Genomic DNA, 16,321 nt, shown 5'->3' on the forward strand with positions numbered 1-16,321 from the left:
CTGGCCCCTCTGTGTTATTATTATTCTTAATATTATAATGGCCCCCTCTGTATTAAGCTCCATTCACACGTCCGCAAAATGTGTCTGCATCCATTCCGCAATTGTGCGCAATGGGTGCGGGCCCATGCATTCTCTATGGGGACGGAATGGATGCGGAAAGCACACAGTGTGCTCTTCGCATCCGCATTTCCGGAGCGGCCTGCCGAACTTCCGGTCCGTGGCTCTGGAAAAAAATACCACAGATAACACAGTGACAGCTCTCTGAGTACAGATAATGTAGCAGATGTCACCTGCAGTCCTATGTAACACCACAGATAACACAGTGGTAACTCTCTGAGTACAGATAATATAGTAGATGGGTGTGAGGCCCCAGAATTCAGAACACGTACAGTGTGACCTGAAGTCTGGGGCCAGGCTTCGGCAGTGTGGGCTAAATCCTATAGCCACCCCCCCCCCCCCCAAACACATATGTGGATGGACATTACATATAATGGTACACACTATACAGTAGAGTACAGCAGCACATACCTGTTACATCCAGTGACGTCTCCTGTGATGTAGACCTTCCTCAACGTCTTCATTCGGAGATAAGACCGCCATGACACCTTCTTTCAGTTGCGACTCTGCAGAGTTGCACAGAAAAATGTTTAGATTCCTCACTTTACTATCATCCTCAGATAACAGACCTCCCCTCCACCCGCAGTGCCCAGAAGTATAATGCCCTCTGTGTAATTATAATATATACTGGCCCCTCTGTGTTATTATTATTCTTAATATTATAATGGTCCCCTCTGTATTAAGCTCCATTCACACGTCCGCAAAATGTGTCTGCATCCATTCCGCAATTGTGCGCAATGGGTGCAGGCCCATGCATTCTCTATGGGGACGGAATGGATGCGGAAAGCACACAGTGTGCTCTTCGCATCTGCATTTCCGGAGCGGCCTGCCGAACTTCCGGTCTGTGGCTCTGGAAAAAAAATAGAACATGTGCTATTCTTGTCCGCAGCTATGGACAAAAATAGGCTGTTCTATGCGGGTGACGGCCGGGTGTATTGCGGATCCGCAAAACACTACGGACGTGTGAATGGACCCGAATAGTAATAATTATGGCGCTCTTCAGCCCCTCCAGCATACAGTCCCATGTAAAATACATCACTCCTTGCCTTCAGCCCCTCCAACATACAGTCCCATTTAAATAATATCACCCTTCCTCTCTTCGCTGCCTGCCTTGAGCCCCTTCAGCATACAGTCCCATGTAAAATACATCACGCCCCACCTTCAGCCCCTCCAAAATACAGTCCCATGTAAAATACAAACCTCCCCCGGCCTTCAGCCCTTCCAGCATACAGTCCCCATGTAAAATAATATCACCCCTCCTGCCTTCAGCCCCTCCAGCCCCTCCAGCATACAGTCCCATGTAAAATACATCACTCTCTCTTCCTTTAGCCTCTCCAGCATACAGTCCCAATGTAAATAATATCACTTCACCCCCCCCCTCTTCAGACCCCTCTAACAGTCTCCAGTGTACAAGGATTATTCCTCCTCCCTTCAGCCCCTGCAAAAAGCCCCCCAAGTACATATAACAGTCAGTCTTTTCCTCCACATACTGACCTGCAGCTTCTGCTCCTCTCTCCAATATCCTGCTCTGTTGAATTTCCTGCATATCTTGAGGCCCCGCCCCCTGTATGACGAGACTCCGCCTCTTTCCCGACATCATACCTCCCTAGAGCAAATCCATTCTAGCGCTCTACTGTCTCATAGGCTTCAGACCACTAGCCTGAAGCCTATGTGAAGGATCGCATCAAGAGTTGGCAGATGGCAGTGCAGCACGGAGGTGATGATTAGGGTGTGCCCAGGCACACCCGGCACACCCCGTGCGCACGCCTATGCTCAGCATAATAAACATCGCTTCCCATGCGCTTTTAATTAGCAGGAGACTGCATAAGGGTATATATTCCTACCTCTCAGTTGGAGTTCCTGAGAGTATGTGATACTGTTCACATGGTGAGAATATGTGATGGGGTTGGTTCTACACCTGTTCACATGGTGCAGTACTGCACGGCGGCCATTGTTGCTTTGGTGCCGTCCTGGTGGGTTGGTGCAGCCCAGTGGCATGGTGGTTTTGTCATACAGCGGGGGCGCTGTTTGACTGCTGGGTCCCGCTTCCTGCTGGGGTGGTGCTGCGGCATCGGCGGTCGCCGTGCGGCGCCAAATCTAGAATAGGGTCCCATTCTAGGAGGCAACCTTGTCGCGGTGAGTGGGCCTATGCTTTTTGATCAAATTGTATACTAATGCCTCATGTTAGCATGCAGCATAGGGGTAGGTATACGATAAATTACGCTGAGAAGCGATGTTTATTATACTAAGAAGCAGTTAGATAAAAGTATAGTATTGAGGATGTGCGATCCAGTTCTGTTTCTTGTATTTATACACTTAAAGGAAATATGCCATCAGAATATGACCTATGGTTTAAATTGCGTTTTTACGTTAAACATTTTTTTTTTAAGATTTTTTTTTTGCCACAGAAAACATGGACAGGAAGCACCTTATTGACTTGTATGGGAGATTTTTCTAGACATGCTCTGTGATCCATGCAGAGGCCAAGAGGGAGTAGATAAACTGGGATATAAGCTATTGTAAATTGTGGATTGTGTGTTAGCTATACACAGGAGTTATCTGTAATTGTAATCCTACTTGTGATGATAATGAGATGTCTACTAAAAAGTTACCTGTACAGAGCTGTAAGTCTTGACATTTAGACCTAGTGCTAAGTGTGAAAACTGCACAATTTTAGTATTTTATTTATTTATTTTTTATACTTTAGACAATGATATTGAAAATTAAAGGAAAAATCTCCAAAAAATATAAACGTGATTTAAACAATTGGTCATTTTCTTATGACACATTCCCTTTAAGTCTACTTTCACACTGGCGTTTTGGCTTTCCGTTTGTGAGATCCCTTCAGGGCTCTCACAGGCGGTCCAAAACGGATCAGTTTGCATTCTAATGCATTCTGAATGGAAAAGGATCCGCTCAGAATGCATCAGTTCAGTCTCCATTCCGCTTTGGAGACGGACACCAAAACGCTGCTTGCACCATTTGATGAAACTGAGCCAAACAAATCCGTCCTGGCACACAATGTAAGTCAATGGGGACGAATCCGTTTTCTATGACACAATCTGGCACAATAGAAAACGGATCCGTCTCCCATTGACTTTCAATGGTGTTCAAGACGGATCCGTCTTGACTATGTTAAAGATAATACAAACGGATCCGTTCTGAACAGATGCAGATGGTTGTATTATCTGAATGGATTCGTCCATGACGGATCTGCACAAAACGCGAGTGTGAAAGTAGCCTTAGTTGGTGAAGTGCAAAGTGTCTGTCTTTACCGACGGCCTTTTCTATTATTCTTTGACTGCCACCACAAGACATATGAGCTGGTTTCCAAGGCAAAATGAAACTCTGAATCCAACTGAAAGCCTTCTACTTGCCTCTACAATTGACCTTAATCCAGTGGCGTACACACAATCCATGGGGCCCCGGTGCAAAACTGATCCATGGGGCCCCCTCCCCGTCGCCGCCCCCCCCCCAACCTCCCTCCACCCCCAAACCGCCTAAATTTGTATTTCCACAAGGTCTAGAGAGCCACAGGCTGAAGACTAATGCAAGAACAAGAAGGTATACCACAATGTGCGCAGTCTGTTCATCCCTTTATAAGCAGATGTAGCAGAGCAGAGTTAACAAATGGCCTCAACCATAACTATGTACTTTTACTCAGAACTGCAGGTGTCAGCATCAGGTACCAGCAATGCATTTCCCACGTAAAACCAGCTACATTATGTAGCAGAGCTGGTTTTGTCATGCATTTCTTTTGTCTTCATATGGTAAAATACTCCATTGGCCTATCAATGGCTTTATAACTTAGGCTACTTTCACACCTGCGTTAGGTGCGGATCCGTCTGGTGTCTGCACAGACGGATCCGCACCTATAATGCAAACGATGGTATCCGTTCAGAACGGATCAGTTTGCATTATTCTTTTAAAAAAAAAAATTACGTCAAAACTGATCCGTCCTGACTTACATTGAAAGTAACGGCTGGGCCAAACTGAACAGAGGCAAACTGATGCATTCTGAACGGATCCTTTTCCATTCAGAATGCATTGGGGCTGAACTGATCCGTTTTGAATCGTTTGTGACATCCCTGAAACGGATCTCACAAACGGAATTCAAAACGCCAGTGTGAAAGTAGCCTTAGGCTATTTTCACACTGGCGTTTCTGGGTCCGCTTGTGAGATCCGTTTCAGGGATGTCACAAACGATTCAAAACTGATCAATTCAGCCCCAATGCATTCTGAATAGACAAGGATCCGCTCAGAATGCATCAGTTTGCCTCCGTTCCACCTCCATTCCGCTCTGGAGGCGGACACCAAAACGCTGCTTGCAGCGTTTTAGTGTCCGCCTGACGATGCAGAGCCAAACGGATCCGTCCTGACTTACAATGTAAGTCAATGGGGACGGATCCATTTTCACTGACACAATATGGTGCAATTGAAAACGGATCTGTCCCCCATTGACTTTCAATGTAAGTCAGGACGGATCCATTTTGACTTAGACTTTTTTTTAAAAGAATAATGCAAACTGATCCGTTCTGAACAGATACAAGCGTTTGCATTATAGGTGCGGATGCGTCTGTGCAGATACAAGACGGATCCGCACCGAACGCAGGTGTGAAAGTAGCCTAACTCTGCTATATTTCTGTAGCCTGCAACCTCTGACTGCCCAGTTGGGCTGAAACTACTACACCCAACATGTTCTGGCAGTAATAGTAAATGGATATTGGTGCAATTCTGAGCTACTAGTCTATATAGTACATATGTATATCCAAGCTGTTGGATGTAAATAAATTCTTCAAAAAAGTTAACCCCCAAATCATGCAAAAAAAGAGAAAACGTGAAAAAAGATTGCCAGTGCACAAAAAAAAGGAACAGTCTTGCCAGTCTTGAAGTGAGAAATAGTGATAGAATACCGTCCAATCATGATGCAGGGCGGCGTAGGGGAACTATCCCTAGTAATCCCTAGTTAGTGACCCCTAACCTAAAAAAAAATGGTTAGTGTAGCACTGTCCTGACAAGGGTGACCCTAACGGATCCTCCCTACAAGCTAGCTAAAGTTGCTCTAGATCAGGGGTGCACAACCTGCGGCCCGGGGGCCACATGCGGCCCTTGATACCATTCTGTGCGGCCCCCAACCATCTGGTAAAAGACATGTATGCCTATGTCTTGTGGCTGCTCAGATGTATTTTTTTATGTATTTCTCCCATTAGAGGGGAGTCCTGGAAGTGTAACTAGACATTAATGGTATATAATGTGTGTTCAATATGCCATAAGTACAATATTTCAGTTGTTAATACACCTTTAAATTTTTATTTCGGCCCTCGTCATTGGTTTAGTCTGGCAATGTGGCCCCCAACCAGGAAACGTTGTGCACCCCTGCTCTAGATACAGGCCCGTGTGGATGGTACCAACCCCGCTCCATTGGTTGCCTAGGCGGCCATGTCACTTGGTTCAAACGCTTCCTTTGTCATAAGGATGGGTCTGAGAATTCTTGTATTAAGTGCAATTAAGAGGTGGGGCCCCTTCCTCCACTTTTTGGTTTGTGGTTTGCCTCCATTGAAGGTACGCTGCTGCAACAGGGATACCAAATAGGGATCTAATCAGCATCTAACATCATTAGAAAGTTGTACCCTATACCTAAAGGGGTTTTCTGCTTTTAACTATTGATGACCTATCCTCAAGAAAAGTCATCAATATCACATCGGCTGGGGTCTGACTCCCAGCACCCCTGCCGATCAGCTGTTTCATACAAGCGCTACCTTCTCTGCTCTGTTTACCTGCCTGCCGCAGCAATTGCGGTGGTGAGCAGGTGTCATTAATTACAAGTATGGCGTCCCCATTCACTTCTATGGGACGGCTCCATGTGTTCAAGTGAAAAGGAAGGAGCCCTCCCATAGAATTGAATGGGGACACCATAGTTGTAATTACACCTGCTCACCACTGCAATTGCTGCGGTGGGCATGTAAACAAAGCACTGACTTCTCTTCAAACAGCTGATCGGTGGGCTGGCCAATCAGCATTAGCATTGCTAGCAGAGCCTGCTGCTGACTGGCAGTCCTAACTCCCAGGGGAGAAACGTTACTGGCCAACAGTGCATGCACAGTGACCAGACCTGAGTCAGCATCATCACCTCTCCAGTCCAGTGCTGTCAGGATATGCCCCAGGCAGCAGGTACAGTTCATGGGGGGCGGTAGGTATGGCACACTATATAATATGCAGCAGCAGGTACAGTTCATGGGGGGCGGTAGGTATGGCACACTATATAATATGCAGCAGCAGGCACAGTTCCTGGGGCAAGTGAATGGGGACACCATAGTTGTAATTACACCTGCTCACAAATGCAATTGCTGCGGTAAACAGAGCAGAGAAGGCAGCACTTGTATGAGTGCTACCTTCTCTTCTAACAGTTGATTGGTGGGGGTCCCAGGTGCCAGACCCCCACCAATCTGATATTGATAGGTCATCAATAGTAAAAAGATGACAACCTCTTTAAGACCTCTTTAATTCTATTCTTCCAAAACAGACCCACATAAAATTTCTTGCAGGGCTGGGCAATCTTTCAATGACAACCCGATCTTGTCTTATACCATGCGTGATAAGGGAGACCTAAGGAATCTCAAAAATGTTGCTATTTGTTACCATCTTTTCAGTTATCTATTCAAGGGTATCAGCGACTGAGGACTCTCAGTTTTTATCTTCCCTTTTCACTGGCTAACATGGTCAACAGGATCTTTCCTTTAGTTGCCTGGGAATTTCTGGCAAGGGAAAAGGAAAGTGAGAGAGTGTATTTTTTATTACCATGCTGCACAAGGGTTAATATTTCAAAGACCCTAAATCTTTCCATTGTTTTCACATTTGACCTGTGTCATTGACATCCGCTGTTTTTCTCTACTCATTGTCCCAAGTACAGCAGGAGAAAAAGAAAATTGGAATTTTGCTTATAAATCAGTTATTTTATTTTAGAGCTGAATTTTTGAGGTGTCAGCAGACATATTTTTTTTTATAGAATTCAAAGTTTATGTCAGTTTAAAGGGATGTAGAACAGACAGAATAGAAGCCGAGGGCAAATGAGAATTTATTTTCAGAGGTCTGTGAAATTCTCTACCTGCCAAAAATAATAAATCTGAGCAAAAACATTATAATGTAAAGCACCTTCCAGAGAAACCCCCAGTACCAGCCATACCCCTACCAATTACATCCATGGAGCCTAGTCATAATAAAAGTATAACTGGCAGGTGGAAGATTGACTAAGTTGATTGCTGCTCAGTGGCACTTCTCTTCCTCCTGAGGTCCTGACGTACAGGAATATTCTCATTTGTAAAATTGGTTCCCACTTGTGGACTAGGCTGTATATTCCTTTTAAATGAATCGAATTCAGGGCGAGACTGGCAATCCACCTAACTGGGCAGATTCCCGATGGGCCTCCGGGTCCTTGAACCCGGTGCGTTCAACAATGATACTCAATTTATAGTGAGGCCGCAGCACAGCTTGGGGGTCGGAGAGGCACAAGAGTGTGGCCAGCAGATACTCTACTTTATGCACCTTCCCGATTTGCTGTTTTTCAGCTCCAGAGGGATGTCAGAAATGATCTGAGTGGCAGCTGCCCTGTTCTGTAGGAGGCCTAATAACCCCCTGCTCCCCTCACCATCTACGACATCCACTTCATGGTGAGCAGTATGGACAGTCTTCCACAAGTCAGGGCAGCTAGGCTGCAGTAAGTTTGGCTCTCATGAGCTGTGGTCAGTCCGGGAAATGCAGCCGTCACATGAAGTGCATTTCACAGACCACACACAGCCATGTGAAAGCAGTCTAAGGTGAATGAATGACTGCAGGTGCATTTAAAGGGGCTGTCCACCATTAACATTAATGGCAGGCAGGAGGGTCTTGGGGAAAAAAACAAAAAAACTCTCACCTTTTGAAAGTCTTGCTGTTCCAGTGCTGCGGCTCCCGACAACCCAACCATGATGACATCCTGTTCATGGTCAGCAGCACTTTCACAAAGTGAGTGATAATAAGTGTCTTCCATTAATATTTGAGTTATGTTTGACAACTGCAATATGATAATACCATCTGTGTACATCTGGAATTTGGCCACTATACGGTCATTGGTTACATTAGTGCTTTAGCATACACTTGTCCTTTTGCTAGTAACGCCGGTCCTTAACTGTGCTAATGGGTGTTTCTATTTTACACACATTCGTGTATTGATGGTAGGGGGTATTTTGCGACTATTTTTCTCCAATATGGGGGGGCTATACCAGCCTAGTTATTATGCTCTCCCCCACCTTCTGTTTAGGGATTGTTTATGACATGGGCATGTGGTGCCATTGTGTATCTGGGGGGATGCTCTCATTTACACATTGGACAGGAATTCTTTTGTAATTTTGTCTGTACAGATCCTGGGCCTCAGGGGGCCAATTGGCAGTTATCTGTTACAGTCTGAGTGCATGCATTCCGTCACATGCACAAGATGATGTCATATCCCTGCGCCTTAGGTTGAGTAGGGGGGAGGTGGGCTGCTATGGGCTTATTAGCCCAATCCAGAACAAAGGGGCTGTCTTGAGCTCATCACCACAAACAGAAGAAGGACTTCACACCTAGAAGAGTGGACATGAGTTGAGCCAAGCAGCCCCTTCAGAAGCGTGAAGGTTTGGGAGGGTGCTGCTGGTACATGTGTGTGTGTAAGTGTATATTTAGATAGATTTTGGGGTGGAATTATAGTTGGGATTGTCTAGTGTTAGTGTAATCAGGTTTATTATTGTGCTGTTAGTGTATTGCTGTGTGTGTCTATATGTATATATATTTTTATAACCATTGATATAAATATATATAGATATAGCAGAAATGATTGACGGTAGACGTGTAATTGTTTAATAAATACTTTATTGTTCAAGTACAGCATATAGTCTTTTGTCACCGCCGTAATTCAGCACACGCAGTTCAGAAAAGTTAGAGTAACAGGTAGAATAGACGGAGCCAGCAATAGATGACTATGCCTATTTCTAAATATTAATTATTAATATTAATCCCAAATATTAATAATTAATATTTTCCTTTTACACAGGCATGTAGTGGCTATGCCCGGTATTGCAGTGTTCCTCACCAGAGTACCACAGCCCTTTACACTTCTAGTTGATGGGGGTTGCCAACAGTCCCCCTCTATATGTCCAGTGTATTCACAAACTAAACTCAATCTCGGCCCACATAGAGTCTAACTGAAGCTGCTTTCAGCGTACCTCCTCCCCGTTGAAGAAATCTTACACTGCTCAGTACAAGCTGCAGTCTTCTCTGCAGTAAAGGAGAGACCATCTTTCAGCAGTTTCAGTGTGGAATTATAGCAGGACTCCTTTTTTATTTATTTATTGCACAGCTAGGAAAGCATTCCCTCCAATGGGGTTCTCTGGGAATACTGTGTTTTTACCAAGTACCCAAAGCCTGACTCTGTAAATAGGAGATTCATACTTACCTGCTCCCCGCGCCTCTGTGCTGCCTCTGACTTTTCCTCCAGCGCTGCATGGTTATGGTCACTGCAGCCAATGACTGGTTTCAGCAGTGATGTGCGGCTTGCGGCTACTCACCACTGAACTCGATCATTGGCTGCAGCAGAGTATAATATGACCATGCAGTGCCAGAAGCAAACAAGCCAAGCACCAGAATGTAGAGAAAGCAGAGGCAGTGGTGAGCAGGTAAGTACAAATATTTTATTTACGGAGGTAGGTAGTATTCCTGGAGAACCCCTTAAAGTGGTACATATAGGGGTGCTCAATGGCCTGTATTCCTATCTAGGTAAGATGAGGACTACTCAGCTCGATGTGCTAAAACAGTCTGAGAACCACTGTAATAGGGACTCCGTGTGGAGAGTGTGGTGGTAAAATGACGAAGGGAAGGGACTGCAGGTCAGTTATGTAGGGAGACCTTTCAGTGCTCAGGCTATGTCAGTTCACTAGAGGATTGTCAGCTACAGTAATTATATTATTATATGGCTTAGTTATTCAGTTCTGATGCGATAACTCATTTCTACAGCACATGTAGAAGAACTCTGGCATTTAGCGCCAAGTCACAGCAGCATGTGCAGCAAACATCGGATCTTACAAGCACAAAACCGGTATTTTTACAGATGAAACAAAGATCTGAAATCGTCATTGTTTTTTTCTGAAGTACATTTATTTTTCATTTTTGCAGTTGGTACAATTAATAAGTCATTTTCCCAACATGCATTCACAGTACAATAAAAGGTTTCTGTATCTTGTAGATTAGCATTAAAAGAGATTGGTGGCGCCACAGAAAGCCTGTGTACGGTGACCTCTCGCAAGCACGGCAAGGGTAAGTGACAAGAGAGTCTTGGCCCTTTACTGCTGGATGCGTCGGATAGACTGGATCTGGAAGGTCTGGGCGTGAGAGCCCCATTCTCTCCAGTGCTTGTATTCACCTCCATGGTGGTCACATTCCAAAATGTACTGGTAGCCACGATAACCAGGATATTGGTAGCACACCCAGCTGCAAGAGAAAGGCGGGAGTCAGGAGATCAAAAGTGAACGGATGCTTTAATTCTTCCCATTGGCTTTAATATCTTGTCTTGAACTATTCCAAAATACTTACGCGCCGCATTGAACCTTCATGGATCCCACTTCATTGTTGCACCAGCCCATTGCTTGCAGAGAAGGATAGTCATCACATATCTCCCACTGCTTCCCAATGAAGTTCTCTTTCTCAAAAATGACTAGTTTGGATTCCTTATGATTCTGCAAAGAAAACTTCAAATGTAAAGTGCAGCAGTTCACCAAGCTACTCAAAGTTTTTATGTATTAGTATTCTAAGGGTACAGCCTCATGGTCGGTATGGAAGCCAAAAAAAGAAGAAACTAAAAGAAAATTAAACAAAAAAAATCATATCCGTCCTGTATAATATCTCTTTTTTTATGATCCACTCCTGATTTTGGCTTCCATAACTTCATCAGGAGAGCTGACCGTGAAAACATTTACTATGACATGCTATTCTATCTCCATGAGCTCATGCCCATCTTGACTATATATCTCTTTACACTTTTTGCCCATTTTTATTGCACTTACAGCAGAACAGATTGGGCGGAAAGACATCAGGCGCTCAATGTGATAGGCATTGCTGCCACTCCAAGAGTCCCAGCGTGGGTACTCTCCTCTCTCCAGGACAAACTGCTGACCACAGAAACTTGTGTGCTCGTATCCAATCCAGCTGCATGAATACAAAGAAAGCCGGTCAATATACTACTACTATACGAACTATACAGTAGTATAATCCCTTTATAATCTTTCTTTATACATTTTCATACTTACGATCCACATTCCACTTTTAGAGACCTAATATTGTCAAAGCCGCACTCCATGATATTTGTGCAGGAGGAAGTAAATTCCATCCTCTTTCCTTGGAAATTTTCTTGTTCGTATACTGTGATCTGTAAGAGAAATGTAACTTATATCTTGGGTGTAACCCAGTTATACTATATTTTGCTTGTCAGCTTGCACCCTTGGTGTAAACTTCCCAAATATAATGCAGAAATAATCATATCTCATATTTGGGCTGTATCTGTTAGGCTATTGCAAGTAAATATCTCTTGCACACTATAATGCGTTTCCAATATCATTAAGTATTAGATGACCTAAATCTAAGCCTAACACCTATAAAAGCTTTCAGACACAGCCTAGTTCTATTTAAAGGGGTTGTACAGATTTAGGAAAGCACGACTACTTTCTTCCTGAGAACAGGTATTGATGTTCATCCCTGTTCACTTGAAAAGAGCTTATCTGCAATACCAGTCACAACTAATAGACAGGTGTGGTGCTGTTTTTCAAATACTTTAAAACTCCTTTAAAGGGGTTTTATGGGATTTTTATATTGACGGCCTATCCTCAGGATAGATCATCAATAGTAAATCAACCGGGGTCCGACTTCTGGGACCCTTGCCAATCAGCTGTTTGAGGAATCTGTGGCGCTCACAGAGCTCCGATGAATACTGCACCTTACTAAGCACAGCGCCTTCTATTGAATTGTGGCTTTGCTTGGTGTCACAGCTCAACCCTTTTCACTTGAATGACCATATGGCCAATGAACATGATATCACTGGCCTAGGAAGAAGCCTAAGCGCTCAAGGAGCTCTGCAGCTTCTTCGAACAGTTGATCGGTGAGGGTGCCAGGAGTCGAACCCCCGACGATCTCATAATGATTACCTATCCTGAGGTTAAGCCGTCAATATCAAAATCCCAGAAAACCCCTTTAGTTCCCCTTAAGACATAGTGTTACCAGTAGGAATTTAATGTTCTTGTTGGGTGCGTTTTTATAATAATGCAGATATGTGATTTGTGAATGCTATAACATGCTGGTTCCTTGTTGTTCTTTTCTACTTTGTCCGATAAGGATGATGAATGGTTATTTTGTTCTGCTAATCTCATGGTTTCTTGTTCTTGGTGCCAAACATAAGAAACAATTTGAGTCACTGACAAGAAATACAAGCGATAAACACAAGGTCCTCTTTTTAGTCATTTTTGGTAATGCTCTTCTTAAACGCAATCTCCTCACTGGAACGTATTCACGATAAAAGACAGATACTGGGGAGTATAATGCAGTCTCAGCTTTGTATGTTACTTCTACTTGAGTATGTTATTGTTATCTCGCCTAACAATCCCATGTAAGCCATAACTGGATACCTTCCAGGGTCCCAAAGGAACAGGAAGCGGGTTGGTCTGGGCCATTTTTTCGGAGGTGATGTCTACAAGAAACAAAGCATATAATTTAAACAATGGCATAGTTCTCTGATCATTAAGCTTCCACGATGATATCAGTCAGGCAGTAAATTGCAAGTCAACCTCAAATGACCTGAGTCACCTTAAGATATAATTTAAAAAAAACGAATGACCTAAGGTAACACTTTCCGTATTCCACCGCTTTTGGCATCAGCAAATGGCTAATTTTCCCGGGAAAGCCGTGTCTAGCCATCTAATAAGTTATGTTGGCAGATCCACCAGAGCGGCGCTCATTCCTGGCTCATAGGCAGGTTTCCCACCATCTATGAAGTCCATACTCCCTAAAAGAGTATATGGACAGGGGCTGTTTTCATAAGATATTCCCTTTTATTAGAATAAACCTTATTTTGACACAGCCATAGCAAAGTCCGTATCAAGCCCTGCGTACTGATTTTTTCATAGACTGTAATGGTAAATCATTGCAGTCTATAGAAGAAGTAATTACATGGTAAAATCCCCTAGGGGGACTAAAAATAAATGTTAAAAAAGTAAAAAAAAAAATATTAAAATATATATATATATATATATATATATATATATATATATACCTAAAGGTAAAGAGGTTATGGGGGTCAGAATATGGCAATGCAAACAAAATATCTTTTTCAAAATTATAAATTTTTTTGTATTAAAACACAAGAAAAGCAATAAAAATGTAGTATTGCTGTAATCCCACTGACCCACAAAATGATGTAATATAAAATGAAACCTACAAAACTATGATGGAATTGCTTTTTATTCCAATTTGACCCATTTATAATTTTTTCTAGCTTCTCACTACATTGAATGCGATATTAAATAGTACCATTAGAAAGTACAATTTGCCCCACAAAAAATAAGCCCTTATACGGCAATGTGAATATAAAAAAAAAAAAAAAGTTATGACTCCGTAAATGCAGGGAGTAAAAAATGATAACAAAAAACTGAAAATCACTGCATCAGGAAGGTGTTGAAGGGGCTATCGCATGATTAATGTAAAAAAGTAAAATCAGACATCATATAGTACACAACAGGCTCTTTCTAAAAAAGCTAGAACCAGCCCTGTACCTCAGCTTTCATGTCTTCATTTCTCTAATTGCTCTGCTAGATTTATTTCAAGCTGGCAGCTCAGGGGACATGTCTTTTTCTCAGGCGGCATTCTTACAGGTTCTTCCCTGCAACTCTTACAGGTTCTAACAGAAGACAGGGCTGGTGGCAGTTGAAGGATAAAACTGAGCATGTGTAACCACCTCAATGAGGTGGACAGAGAAATAAGGAAAAAGAGCAAACAGCAGGTGGCGCTATACAGATACACATTATTAATTAACTCAGTGGTTATACAAATTTTTTTCATTTACATGCAATTACAAAAGTATTTAAATTCAGGTGCTGGTTTGAACAATACTGAATATTTTCTCATGGGACAACACCTTTAATAATAATAATAGCAATAATAATAATGTGCATATATTACTTATTAAATCCTTATTGCAAAGAGGTGATTTTCTCCAAATTTTTTTTCAAGAATTGCATATTCTTGGACATTTTTAAAAATCAAGATTTACATAATCTAATCAAAGAGGTCCACTTTTTTATTAGAACTGTTGCCAAACCTCCATGGCGCATATTTATGAAAAGTGGCATCATTTTAGCCAGTTTTTAAGTCAGAACTAGACTATTTTATCTAGGCATACTGTGCCAAATTTATGACTGCACATTCACTTCTTCTCTCTTCCCACTGAAAACGCATGTATGGGGTATTCAGGGAGATAGCTATCGGACAAAAACTCAGATATTGAAGGTGTATGGGCACCTTTAGGCCAGAACAAGACCCTGTTACAGATTTTGTATTGGGGGCCTGGACTTTGAAGTTATCCTACCTCTGTGGGTGTAAATCCTGTATCGACCCTTGATTATTCTGTGCTCAAACAGTAACCATTATATATAGTCATTAGAGTGGATCATCAACTGCATGTTAACATTGGACTATTGTCTATGAAAAGGACCCTCAGAACATGGACTCACCTCGCTCAGTTGCTGGGATCTCCATCTGGCACTTGCCTATTTCAACTAACTCTGCTCCAGGGTTTATATAGGAAGCTAAAACATGGGTCTTAATGCCAGCTTTTTGCCCAGTGTCAGCATTATACTGTCAGTGCTATTGTCCCCTCTGATCCCTGCCCTCTTGTCTGAGTCTCATTGCCCAGCACAATGTACATTTCTGTCTGCATGACTGAGCCTACCGACCATGACTTCACTTCTCTACCCTCCTTCTGCCTGGATCCTAAAGAGAATTATACAGTAAAACCTCTTTAAGACGACATCACTATATTTAATAGAAAAGTGGTCTTCTAGGGGGATGGTCTTCTCAAAGAAGTTGGTCAGTAGGGGTGCTACAGATATTGATGACTTATATTTTGGGTAGGTCATCAGTATCAGATTTGTGGGGGCTGACAATTGTAACCTCCACTGATCAGCTGTATTGGGTTGCCGCAGCACCAGAGACACAGAGGAAACAGTAGACTCTGCAGTAACCCCGCACAGCCACTACACAGTGTATGGCGCTGCCCCCAAGCTCCATACTTTATATAGTCTCTGGCGCCATGGCAGCCCAAAACAGCTGATCAGCCGCGGTGCCGTGTGTCAGACACCCATCAATCTGATATTGATGAGCTATCCAGAGGATAGGTTATCAATGTTTGTAGTCTGGAGGTCTCGTTTAAAGGGGTTGTCTCACTTCAGCAAATGGCATTTATCACGTACAGAAAGTTAATACAAGGCATTTACTAATGTATTGTGATTGTCCATATTGCCTCCTTTGCTGGCTTGATTCATTTTTCCATCACATTATACACTGCCCGTATCCAGGGGTTTTGACCACCCTGTAATCCAGCAGCAGTGGCGGTGCTTGCACACTGTAGGAAAAAGTAGTAGCCTATGTGAGTTCCTACCATCCGGACACCAGAGAGGCTGGCACTTTTTCCTCTAGTGTGCAAGCACATCCACCGCTGATGGATTGCAGGGTGGTCACAACCATGGAAATTACCAGTGTATAATGTATAATGAATGAAGCCAGCAAAGGAGGCAATATGGACAATCACAATACATTAGTAAAAGCCTTGTATTGGCTTTCTCTACATGATAAATGCCACTTGCTGAAGTGAGACAACCCCTTTAAATAAGGAGCAACCTATTCACAAGGTTCTAGTTGAATTTCTTTTAATATTCAGATTTCTTGGAATACATTTTTTACAGTTAACACATTTTAAGGACTTCTGTCCCTTTAGGCAATACCGTATATTGCAACTGTGAATGTAGTGCATTGGTTAATACACGGTTTACTTTTACATCTATATATAGATGAACTCCTCTTTCTGATAATATTTCAATATGGAGTTAATCATTTATACAGTATATTTTATTTCATGTGAAAATTGTCATAGGAATAT

General features: G+C 42.8%; 1 protein-coding gene across 1 annotated transcript; it reads right to left on the minus strand.

Moving 5' to 3' along the window:
* Positions 1 to 10,466: 10,466 nt before the first annotated feature.
* On the minus strand, positions 10,467 to 14,922 carry LOC122932353 (beta-crystallin A1). The gene is made up of 6 exons (XM_044286718.1): positions 14,898 to 14,922; positions 12,798 to 12,859; positions 11,430 to 11,548; positions 11,187 to 11,328; positions 10,717 to 10,859; positions 10,467 to 10,614 (listed from the first exon to the last, which is right to left on the minus strand). Exons 1-6 carry the CDS (start codon positions 14,920 to 14,922, stop codon positions 10,467 to 10,469), a joined length of 639 nt encoding a protein of 212 aa, XP_044142653.1.
* Positions 14,923 to 16,321: the final 1,399 nt, after the last annotated feature.

The sequence above is a fragment of the Bufo gargarizans genome, chromosome 3 (assembly GCF_014858855.1).
Source record: "Bufo gargarizans isolate SCDJY-AF-19 chromosome 3, ASM1485885v1, whole genome shotgun sequence".
Classification (NCBI taxonomy): domain Eukaryota; kingdom Metazoa; phylum Chordata; class Amphibia; order Anura; family Bufonidae; genus Bufo; species Bufo gargarizans.

Coding starts and splice junctions, on each gene's coding strand:
- LOC122932353 (XM_044286718.1), bottom strand. CDS start 14,922: ATGGAGATCCCAGCAACTGAGCGAG. Junction 12,860..14,897: donor GATCCCAGCAACTGAGCGAG/GTGAGTCCATGT, acceptor TGTTTCTTGTAG/ACATCACCTCCGAAAAAATG. Junction 11,329..11,429: donor CTAAAAGTGGAATGTGGATC/GTAAGTATGAAA, acceptor GTATTCATGCAG/CTGGATTGGATACGAGCACA.